This window comes from Carassius gibelio, chromosome B8, assembly GCF_023724105.1.
Source record: "Carassius gibelio isolate Cgi1373 ecotype wild population from Czech Republic chromosome B8, carGib1.2-hapl.c, whole genome shotgun sequence".
In the NCBI taxonomy this organism is placed as follows: Eukaryota; Metazoa; Chordata; class Actinopteri; order Cypriniformes; family Cyprinidae; genus Carassius; species Carassius gibelio.
The window spans coordinates 23,817,938-23,830,601 of NC_068403.1; the positions used below are offsets into that span (position 1 = coordinate 23,817,938).

Genomic DNA, 12,664 nt, shown 5'->3' on the forward strand with positions numbered 1-12,664 from the left:
CCAAGAGCCCGGCCAGAGAATAAACCAAACAGTGACAGAGGATAATCTGAGGGCCAAACCCTGAAGACCATGATGAAAGTCAGCACTGGGGTGGGCACTGGCAGTGTTCTTTTAATTTTTTTATTGTAGCAAAAAATTTAATTAGAATAATTTCTTTCTTTCTTTTTTTCTTTCACAAACATATGTTAAATTAATTTAAGAGACTGTCTGTCGGGCTTTTTTTATTTTTGTTTACAGATTCTACACTATTAAGTTTTGAATGAGTCTGATATATAAAATTAATTTAACAAAAAATATATCAAACATATTCTTTAAGAAAAAATATTTAATATTTAAATTAAGTCAATTCATTTTCATCTTCGATTATTAAAACTAACTTACCCTTACTACTAAACTTACACACTACACTCACAGAACTACATTTCCCAGCATTACCTTGCACCTCAAGCTCTAGTATCGCGATATTATCTGAAATCCTTTGCGTTGTATCGCGAGATCAGCTTCCTGCTGTCTAGTACAGCACTAAAAACTGTCAGTGAGGTTAGAGGGGGTAAGAATTCCTCAAATCGGCGACTGCCGTTCAAACAGCGGTGTGAATGTCCAAATCTGTGCTTCGGTGTTATTACAAACGTAGCGTGTGACAGTGAGGAGAAAAACGGCAGCGTCCTCATCCAAACTGTACAGGCCAACAGTCTCTGAACTAGATCACACAGTGCTGTAACACAACGAGCAAATGGCGTTGAAAAGAATCCAGAAGGTGAGTCTGTGTGCATTGTGTGGATCCCATAGCCTCTCAGCCTCCTGCTCGTCATCTTCTAATGTTGTTGTGATGTAAAGCAGTCGCACTTTTCTCATTTTGTCCCTATCTGGTCAAGACAAAGACGGATCAATGGTGGATGCATGCAGTGGAGAGACGCACGGTGTCTTTCTTATCATTACAGATTCACACACATGCTGTTATAAACAGTCACTTAGAGACAGGCGGATAATTGTGAGTGTTTGTTTAGCGCGATATATGTGATAGACAACTGCTATTGTCGTTATGCAATGTTGCAGCGTAAGGGTCTGTGTGCTAATAACGCATGATTTGGGGGTTGACAGGTGCTGTTGTGACATATCTGTGGTAAGAAGGTGCGTGGGCGCTGGAAACATTGTTAAATTGTATCTTTTCTGTTGTCGGTCATCATGAATGAGCGAAGCGCCGCTGGTGCGCATGCGTGATGGCGACAACTGCTCTCGAGCTGCCAAGCGCTGAACCGCGGTGTCAGTGTGTCCATATATGGCTCGGCAAATAGGGCACTAGGACAGCGGAGGGTATTTTTAACAGATTCACCACCCTGTCCGCATAACCAGCGACTTTAATCAGAAAAATAATCACTTCGAGTCTGTGTATCTCTTTCAGGGATTCCGTATTTTTGAGTGTTTTATAAAAACGATTCCAGTTCTGTCATTCTTTAATCACCCTTAAGGTTTTTTTTTTTTTTTTAAATGAGTAGAAATCGGAAAAAAAAACTTTTTAATGACATTTGAATGAAAAAAAAAATAATAATTTTGACTTGCGTGATATATTCAGATTTTTTTATGTAAGGAACAGTCCATAATTTAAAGACAGTTCATCCTAAATTAAAATTATCATCATGTACTGATCCTCAGGATGTCCAAACCTGTATGAAGTTCTTTCTTCTGCTGAACACAACATTATATATTTTGTAGAATGCGTGTATACAAATCTTTGATGGTCCTCCTTGACTTCCATTGTGTTTTTAAAGTTTTTTTTTTTTTTTGGTCATACTGTGGAAGTCAGTGGAGTACATTAACTTTTTGATTACTCATATTCTTTGAAACATCTTTTGTGTTCAGCAGACGAAATAATGGCATAAATGTGATACAAAAGCGGTCGTATATCTTCAGACTCTGAATAAACAGCTTATGTTAAAGATTATCTCAAGACAAGTACTTGCGTTTTGTACAATATTAATATCATTTCAGTATAATTTTTGTGTGACTTAATTGCTATAATAAACACGAAAACCGATAATTCACCTAAGATCGTGAAAAAAAAAAAAACCTTAAAGGAAACCAGAATGCTCAAACAAGTATATTTCGTAACAAGGTTTGCATGGGTCAGTGAGTATGTATTTAGAATAATGTTAAAATCAGTGAATTTTAATAAATTGATTATGCTCTTGGAGAGCCCCGCCCACACACTCTTCTGATTGGCTGTAATTTTAACGTGGGCAGATACATGGACTTGTACTTGGAATCCTTTCGCAGCGCAACTGTTTAGTATATTAGGATACTTCGCAGTGTGATTTCTACAATTTCCGTTTCTGATTGAACTGTCCCTTTAAGGTCTGAGAAGTCCTGTGAAATAATGCACATGTTCATCTATTCATAAAAAATATTGGATGCACATTTTAAGATTTTGTATTAAAATGCATACAGACCCATGATGACTAATGTTAGATAGACGTTTAACTTGTGCCGAATGTTACATCAGCAAAGCCTCAACAACAGATCAACAATAGACCGTAAAAGCTCCGCCCCTTTAAAAGCAGCACAGATGTAACACAGTATTTGGTGTGTGTTGTGCTGCTCCTGCCAGAGCGTGTTTTATAAAGATCAGTCTTGTGCAACGATCATGTTTACGATATCAGAAATGAAAACCTGTTTATGTGTATTTAAGCATGTAAGCATAATGTAATAGCATGTTTGAATCATGATATATATATGAGATATATATATATATTATGCCTGTCCCTAAATTCAGCATATATTTTTTTTTGGGCAGATATTTTGAGGGGTGGTTCATTAAAGCCATTTATTGTGTTTTTTTTAGTGTGTTGAGAGTTAAAGTTATTGAAAGTGCTGTCTGTGAACAGCTGACCGCTCTGCATCTATCTTTAGAGAGGTGTTTTCAGACGCTGTGAGTCAGAGAGCAACTTCTAGCAATACAAACAGCTGCTCAAGAGGTGAATTACAGAGGTGACATGGCCTTGAGAAAGAGAGACGACATATTTCAGGTGATTGATTCAGAACAGTTACAGAAATGCACCCGATGCCAAATACTGAGCCACACTGTGTACAGGAAAGAAGTTGGTGTGCGACTGTAATGTAAATATTGTCCAGAGCTTGTACAAAAAGAAGTAGAGATAAGGTTTCTATAATTCAGATGAACATTATAGCAGCAGTTGTTGAGAGACCGCTGTAAGACAGAAACTTGTTCAAATGCCTGCACAAATTTGAATTTATTAAAGCATTTATAAAAATACACATCAGTGAAACTCATGAAACATATCATTAACATAATTTAACCCCCAATTTTACCCTTAAATTAAATTAAAATACGTAAGTGCAGTTTCAAATATAATGTATATCTACCAATTCATTCTGCAAGGATGCAATAAATTGACCAAAAGTGACAATGAAGACATTTATAATGTAATTTTATAATTGTTTATAATTATTAGTAATGGAAATAAATGCTGTTCAGCGTTCTATTCATCAAAAAAATCTTAAAAACAAAAAGTAACCCAGTTTGCACCCCAAAATATGAACTAATATGAAATGTTTCTTCAGCATCAAATCAGCATATTGGATGTTAATTAATAAATTACATAAAAAAATTTTTTTTTTTTAAATGTGTGTGTGTGTGTGTGTGTGTGTGTGTGTGTGTGTGTGTGTGTGTGTATATATATATATATATATATATATATATATATATATATATATATATGTGTATATATATATGTGTATATGTATATGTTTCTTTGTTTGTTTTTCATTTGGAAAATCACACAGATACATTTTCAAATTTTGAAGAACGTAAGAGATTATCTTGTAAAAGAGGCCTGTCTTCCACAGCTGATATTTCTGTATACCCTGGTATTTCGAGTGGCACCCTTTGTGTGTACAGCCATACTCAACTCTCAGAGCCGTTTGTGAGGCGCTATGAGACGACTGCGGTAGCGCTGGTTGTGCTGGCAGTGCTTCTGAATCTCAATATGGAAACAAACCTCAGAGCCAGAGCATTAGGAATATGTGTTGGCAACCACGTTACACTAACATGAGCCAAAATCTGTTTTTAGAAAGCATTTTGAGTAAATGAAGTATCCTGGTGCTGATAACATTTTGATCAGACCCAGAATCCTTTGTGTTACTTGTGTCTTTTATCAGTTTTCACTGAAGTATACTTAGAATCAAATAATCAAGGTTATTGCACAAAAAAGCAGTTTTCCATGACCTGGCCATGTTGTTTCCCTCAGGAGCTGACAGACCTACAGAGAGATCCACCAGCTCAGTGTTCAGCAGGTCCAGTCGGAGAGGACTGTGAGTATACGAGGAACCAGAGAGTTATAAAAAGTTACTGTTGGTACATTTTTGTCAGATTACTGGTTTAATATAGAGATATTCGCATGTGTTCACTCTAGCAGTTATTCAACACTAACAACCATTCTCAGCACACATTGGATCAGTTCTTGCTCTGCTTCAATACTGCCGGTTGATTTTATATCATCAATCATGTTTTTCAGTGTTTCACTGGCAGGCAACAATAATGGGGCCGGTAAGCAGCTGTTTTTTCTGTCTTATTCTTTTCAAATTACAGGGTTCCCACAGTCATGAGATATGAGGGAACTGGAAAAAAAAATATATATATATATATATGAGGGAATAAAAAAAAAATCTATACACTAAAGATTAATACAACATTTTAAAATCTCATGGGGAAATCGTGGAAATTCATTAGTAAGAAATGTGTGATAATGGTAGGGATAGTTCACAAAAAAATGAAAATGTTCCCATTATTTTCTCACTCTCAAGCCATTGTAGGTTTATATGACTTTCTTCTTTCAGACGAATACAGTCGGAGTTATATTAATAAAAATGTCCTGGTTCTTCCAAGCTTTATAAAGGCAGTCAATGGGTGTTGAGATTTTGAAGCCCAAAAAAGTGCATCCATCCATCATAAAAAGTGCTCCATATGGCTCCGGCTTCTGATGTGATGTGTTTGTGTAAGAAAAATAGCCATATTTAAAACTTTATAAACTGTAATATCAACTCCTGCTAACTGTCATACACATGTTCATTAGAGGCGTAGTGTAAGCTCTGGTGAGAATACGCTAGTCTCGCGAGAGCCAAGTTTTGTTTACAGCCAATTCTTCTCTTGGTTTATATCGAAATCCTCCAACATTTTTCTTTCCAAATCCTCGTTTTGTACTTCTAATTAATGACCAATGTTTTTGTTTTGCTCTCTCTGCTAACTTGTGTTTGTTTGTTTGCTGGTTTTATTTATTTTTTTTGCCATGAAAATAGCCTAAGATGCTGACAGGACATTAAATAAATAAATACTACTGCTACTCTCCTCTGTGCTTCCTGGTTTCTTCACTTCTCAACAGAGCTTACGATACGACTACATCATTGGTCTTCCTCTGAAACGCCACTCTCTCATGAACGCGAGCACGACTGTTAGCGGGAGCTAGAGATTACAGTTTATAAAGTGATAAATATGGTTAAAAAAATGTATCAATTCCCTTAAAAAAGGTCTTTATTAACCCCTGGGGTGAAAAGTGTCAAGCACTTTTTATGATGGATGGATGCAATGTTTTGGGCTTAAAAATGTTGACATCCATTCACTGCTATTATAAAGCTTGGAAGAGCCATTTTTTATATATAACTCTGTACACCTAGGATGGCTTGAGTAAATCATGGGGTAATTTTGCTTGTAGTTTAGTGAAATAATCAGGTTACTGTACCTTTAACACTGCTATATGTCAGTAGCATCTGTTATTTTCTGAGTGGCGGATCTCCACATGAAATCACAGTAAAGACATTTTGTAGAATGTTATATTTTTGAATTAATCTGTCCTTATCATACATACAGTATAAATATTGGCTGTTTTGTGATAGTTGCAGACACTACATGCATACTTTAGCAAAGCTGTGTTCTTGGTTTTTAGAATGACAGTCCATATCAAGGAGGGGTTTTCTTCCTCACCATTCATTTCCCAACAGACTACCCCTTTAAACCACCAAAGGTCAGTTGCTTTGCGAGATTAGACAAATGCAAATGTATGTGACGGCTTGTCATGCTGTGATCAATATTCTCTGCTTTGATTGACAGGTCGCATTCACAACAAAAATCTACCACCCGAATATTAACAGTAACGGAAGTATTTGTCTGGACATCCTGCGATCTCAGTGGTCACCCGCACTTACTGTATCCAAAGGTAAGATTCATGCAGTGTCTCAGTGCATGATAAATAAGCACTTTGTAAAAAAAAAAAAAAAATCTAATAATTGATTGCTGTATATGTATTGTTTATTGATGCAAGGATGCATTAAATTGATCACAAATGACAGTTAAGGCATTTATCATGTTAGGAAAGATGTCTGTTTCAAATAGGCGCACATCAATTTATCCTGAATAAAATTTTGCATGGTTTCTACAAAAATATTAAGCAGCACAACTGCTTTCAACATTGATAATAATAAGAAATGTTTCTTAGAACCTTCAGTACATGTTCAAACCGACAGATGATGGTTATAATTTAGGTATTATAATGTTCTCATGTGGCTGGAGCACTTGTTGGAGGGACTGTTTGTCTGTGAGTACTGTATAGTCTTGGTGTTTCTGAGCGCTGAGCCCGGTGTGGGTGATGTTGTCAGACTGCAGTGATTACTCTTTGTTCTAAGCAACGACATAGTTCAGATCTCTCCACAGGAATCAGTTTGTGTTATATGACACACAAACACAGGGCAGAGAGAGAAGCTCCTCGTTCCAGCAGTTCAGACGATCAGGATGCTTTGGTATTATATGTTTTTAATGTGTTCCCTTTCTTTTGTAGTCTTGTTGTCCATCTGCTCCCTCTTATGTGACCCGAACCCAGATGACCCGCTGGTACCTGAGATCGCACATACATATAAAGCAGACAGAGAAAAGTGAGTGACCCTTACATGCTCATTTTTTTTCTGTTGTTCATGTAAATTTATCTTTTTTGATCAAATGGCTATTTTTAGAAACTGCCATATAAATGAAAAGCACTTGTGGTGGTTTTCTGCTTTTATTTGACGGACGTCAAAATTATAACATAAGTGTGCCATCAGTACAAAAACAGCTTTATGTAACATTTGGGTTAAGAACAAAAGACTTGGGATGCACTGAATGTTTGGCAACCAAATTTAATCGCGAAAAAGAAAAAATAAGCGAAAAGACCGAATAATATGTACCGAACAATGATGTGACACGATCAAACAGAGATGTGCGCTAATGAAGCAAACATGTCAGCAGTGTGGAAGCATTTAAAACTGAGAAAGGCACAAAGTTTATTCACCCTCAGGCCATCTAATATGTAGGGGATTTTTTGCTTTGGATAAGCAGTTTTTTTTATTTTTATTAAATTAATACTTTAATTCAGCAAGGATGCATTAAATTCATCACAAATAACAGTAAAAACACATATAATGTTACAAAAGTTTTCTATTTGAAATAAATGTAGTTCATTTGAACTTCATCAAAGAATCCTGAAAAAAGCACCAGGCAACACCGAATTAATACCGTATTTTCATAGTTTGGCTGGTCCTGCGACTTATAGACAAGTGCGACTTATTTATCAAAATTTATTTGACATGAACCAAGAGAAATGAACAGAAAACATTACCATCTCCAGCCGTGAGAGGGCGCTCTATGCTGCTTAGTTCTCCTGTAGTCTACACTGAAAACATAGAGCGCCCTCTCATGGCTGGAGACGGTAATGTTTTCTCTTGTTGTTTGGTTCTAAATGAATGCAACTTATAGTCCGGTGCGACTTATATATGTTTCCTCATGAAGTATTTTTGGACTGATGAGACTTATACTCAGGTGCGACTTATAGTCCGAAAACTTAACATATCATAGTTTCTTAACATAACATATGCACAATACTGTTATTCAAGCACTCATTAATGATGTGAAACATGGATGTTTTGCACGTTTAAAGCATATAAAGTGAATAAAGTATCACACTAAATCCACTTTCTGTAAAGCATTCCTGCCCGCACTGATAAATAAAACTAAATGAAACAGAAACGTAGCTTAAATTGTTAAATTGTAACCTTTTTTTGCTCGTAGGTACAACAGACTAGCGAGAGAATGGACGCAAAAGTACGCCATGTGAGAGTGCCTGCCACTAAAACACTACAAAATCAAACGGACAGAGAAATGTGTTTTTACTTTGAACAAGAGGAGTCAAAAGAAGTGAATGTTGAGGGGAGGGGACGTCTGAACACCTGACCCTTGGAAGAGAAGCAGAAGGCGGAGGTGAGGATGAGAGAGCCGCTGGTACACGTTGGCCGCTATGTGCTGAATCCGCTGTCATGTGATCCGCCATCACAACGGCTTAGCCTGGAAAACTCCAGGGAAACTGTAAAACCGGACAAACCTCGGGGTACCACAACCCAGGAAGTTAGACTTGTACTACTGTTAGTTCTCTTATTACTGTCGTTGTGATTTTCTCCGTGTTACTGTTGCCGTTCTTACTCTTGTCATCACTGAATGAGGAAACGTTGGGCTGAAGGTGGATTGGCGGCGAGACAGGATTGATCGTGTCTGAACCATTGCACCTTCTCTGTGGAAACCATAGTTGTCAGTGCGCTTTCATTTCTACCAGTTTGCGATAGAATGTAAAAACAATCGGGTGTCAGAAAGACCTTACTGTAGTCTCCGCCTTCCAGCTTCCTGCCGTTTCAGTGTTATCCCATAAAACACTATGAATGTGATTAGGAAAAGGTTGTGTCCCTAATGAGAAAATTAGATTTGGTTTTTAAACAAATTGTGGTCATAAATAATCTTTGAGCGACTAAGAAAAAAAAGAAACATAACACCATGTCCTGACCGGAGGCAATGCAATGAGATTTCAGCGTCAAGCGCCCCCTATAACCTCATTCCCTAATCCCCTCATTAATTCACTAATATAGTCCAATGAGTGAAAACAAGTGTGCACATTTGGACTCTGAGTATACTAGCTGTTAAGTGTACATCGATTGTACGCTAGTTATAGCAGTGCATCGTGGGATTGAACGAGTGAACTCAACAATGTCCACTTTGCTTTTGGACACCATAACAAATAGTGAACTTTTGTGGGTATAGGGGGCGGTTTCAGACACAGAAAAGAAAGACGTGACAAAATCACAGCCAATCAGAAGAGTGTGTGGGTGGAGCTCTCTCTGAAAGCTCACTGCTCTCTCACTGTGCAACAAATGTGTAATTTCATCAAGATTAACAGTTTTAACGATATTTAAAATATATCTATCAGTCCGATACAATTTTGTTGTGAAATACTCTTGTTTTTTCTTTTTGAATGTTCTTTTGTATTTCAAGGTGTTTGTTTGTTTCAAGGGTAAATGATCTATTGTCGCTTTCATTATGGCGTTAAATTCACGCCAAAATGATAACGCAAATTACAATTTTAGGACCCACTTTATATTAAGTGGCCTTAACTACTATGTACTTAGATTTAAATTATTAATTTGGTACAATGCACTTATTGCACGTATCTGCACGTAATTACATCTGTAATTAATTTCTGTAATTGCATGTATAATTACACGGTTGACCCATCCCTCACACCTTAACACACCCTTAAACTTACCCATACCACCAAATCTGTCCCTAACCTTACCCGTTTCCCACCTCGATAGCAGTAAAACAAATTAACAATACAATTTGAACACAATAAGTACATGCATTTATTTTTTTGTGTAAATACATAGTAGTTAGGGCCACTTAATATAAAGTGGGACCAAATTTTAATATTGAACAAAACAAAGACCGGTCTAATCAGTGTCAGCCACAAGGTAGCAGAAATTGAAAAAAAATAATAATAATAATAATAATTATATATATAATTTTTATTTTATTTTATTTTTTTATTAATAGAATCGCCTGTCGCTTATCACCATCACTATTAGGACAAAAGCAAAATGTCAAACAAACCTTTCATCTTGTGTTGCATTGCATCTCATTAGGACACAGTGTTATTTGTATTAGACAAAAGTTTTTTTTTATTATTATTTGGTTACAGTTATATTTCCTTTTGACATATTGTCTATTTAACCTTGTGTCATTTTCAGAAGTAAGATTTAAGCTGGCCGTTCACACAGGACATGCCCTTGCTCTCCATTCGTGCTGTATTTCTTATGTTGCATTCGTGCAGTATTTTTAATGTTGGACTAGACAGAGTTTTGTTTATGGTTTGATGTGTAGTGCTGATTTCAAAAGAATGGACCACTCAGATTGCTCTGGGGGCACGTTAATCATATTTCCTGTACAAATGGATAAACACATTGTCCAAAAAGTGTACAGGGAAAGCTCCGTCAACCTGTTTTTAATGCAAAAACGTGTCTTATGCGAATGGCCACTTAATTGAGTTCACTTCAGCCGCATGTGCATGATATGGCAAGTATAAGTAAGTGTAAGTATTTGTTTTGATAAGTATTGTGAAGTTGCTTTAGGAATCAAGGCAGATTTTTATACTCGTCTTAAAATTTCACCCAATTTGCTCGCAGAAAAAAAAGAGGGAGCAAAAATGCTAAACGGTGGGACTTTGTGGAAAAAACAAAAACAAATGCCACCATTTCTGCCAAACGTGATGATGCCTCTTTCAGATGTGCAGACAATGGGCACGTCATAGCGTATGAATGCAATATTTTTCGTCTGTTTAGCATTTATCTATTCTACAAATCTGTCTGCAAGAGTGTAATCCTTAATACTCTTTAGGTACTCTTGTTCCTGTAGTCGCTAATATTACTAACGTTTGACAGAGTAGGTGGTACGTTTGATGTATGACCAGCGCAGGTGCTGGACTCAAGTTCTTCTACTGTAAATGAATTTCTGTAAACGCACTCATTAACTCGTGGCTGCCTATTTAGAGGTGGATGATCAAGATGTTTACATGGAGCAGAATGAACAAATCTTTCTTCACTCGTCTGAACTGGAGCTCGGGGGGGTTGGGAAGCCACTTCTCAAACGCTTTCCGTCGGGAAAGAAGTGTGAACATCTCCTCACTCTCACCTCCTGGTGCTGCTCTTCACAAGCCCACGGCTCAAGACTCCCTGAAAAGGGCTAAATATCGCCAGAATTATATTTAGCACCATATATGTGTACTTTCACCGAAGGGTATTGATATTTTGAGCTTTGGATATGCTTTTAGAGAAATAGTTTACCCCGAAATGTGAATTGTGCAATCATTTACTCACTTTTCCAAACAGAATTGATGACAAATTCTGTTATCATTTACACACCATCATGTTTTCCAAATCCAACCAATGATTTTTCTCTGTAAACCATAAAAGGAGATATTTTGAAGTATGTTCACGCTGCTGTTTTCAATTCAATTGAAAGCGGATGGGAACCATAAACTTTCAAGCTTCCGAACTCAAATTCTAGTAAATATTTATTGGAAAACTTTGCTGTTTTTGCTTGACAGCTGTGCTCCCCATTAATTTTAATTGTGTGGAAAAGTGCAGCGTGAACATACTTGAAAATATCTCCTTTTTTGTTTTACAGAGAAAACTCATTGGTTGGATTTGGAAAACATGATGGTGTGCAAACGACAATATAATTTTTTTTCTTCCTTCCTTTTTTTCTTTTAAATTGAACTGAATGTAAAACTTTATGCCAACTTCTCCTAGCTTTGATTCAAAGACTGATGATACTGTCTTTGTATCAGCAAATATTTCACTACTAAATGTGGCTCACTGGTTGTGCATCTGGAAGTAGAGTTTTTGTTTAATTTATTTATTTATTTGCTATTTATTTGCCGTCTTCCAGTCATCAGCTCAAATGAAGCAGCCGGTCGAGTTGCAACCCTGTTTGAGATTGTGCTAAGGCAGTATAGCATGCTTTGCACTCTGGTAGGCTGCCACCTTTTCTTTCCGCAGCTATTTGCAAGATATCAGGGATATTTTTTTTCCATTCTCTCACCTCCCCCAAGACCCTCAATAAAACCTTAGCCTTAACCATCAGTGTATCTGCAACTGTACTGTACTGTTTGCTTTGTTTTAACTGTTGATTGGTACTGTACTACTTTGTGTAGCACATACACACGTACACAGAGCCATAAAGACCTCTCCTGCTAACCGTTTGTGCTAGAAACCCTTGTCATCGAACCAGCTCTCTCCTCAGACTCAGTACAGCTGAGACTAGCCTCCAAGGTGTCAACTTTAGTGAATAAAGCTCCTTTTGTTTAATACATTCTCTTGGATTTATTGTACAGGCAACAGCACAGACATTCAGATTTAACTCTTTATCTACTGCACCGACAGAATTCACATATTAATTATATTTTATTGTGTAATGGACAAATCTCTCTCTCTTTCACTCACTCTCTCTCTCTCTCTCACACACACACACACACACACACACACACAATTAAGTAGTTTTTAATTGTATTGTATTTGTTTATTCCTGTAATGCAACGCTGAAATGTCTTTATCATTACTCTACTTCAGTGTCACATATTTGATGATCAAGAAACATTTCTCAATATTATCAGTGTTAAAAATGGTTGTCCTCCTTAATATTTAAAGCATAAAATACTACCAATTGCAATTTTTGGGGCAGAGAAAACAATACATAAATAATTAAATCAAAATTTCCAAAGATTTATATTTGGTCTGAAGAAGGAGA

General features: G+C 36.7%; 1 protein-coding gene across 1 annotated transcript; it reads left to right on the top strand.

The window, feature by feature from the left end:
- The first annotated feature begins 482 nt into the window (after positions 1–482).
- ube2d4 (ubiquitin-conjugating enzyme E2D 4 (putative)) lies at positions 483–12,225 on the top strand. Its single transcript, XM_052563936.1, has 7 exons — positions 483–757; positions 4,266–4,329; positions 4,533–4,564; positions 5,958–6,035; positions 6,122–6,227; positions 6,846–6,939; positions 8,108–12,225. Exons 1-7 carry the CDS (start codon positions 734–736, stop codon positions 8,151–8,153), a joined length of 444 nt encoding a protein of 147 aa, XP_052419896.1. The 5' UTR covers positions 483–733; the 3' UTR covers positions 8,154–12,225.
- The last annotated feature ends 439 nt before the right edge of the window (positions 12,226–12,664 follow it).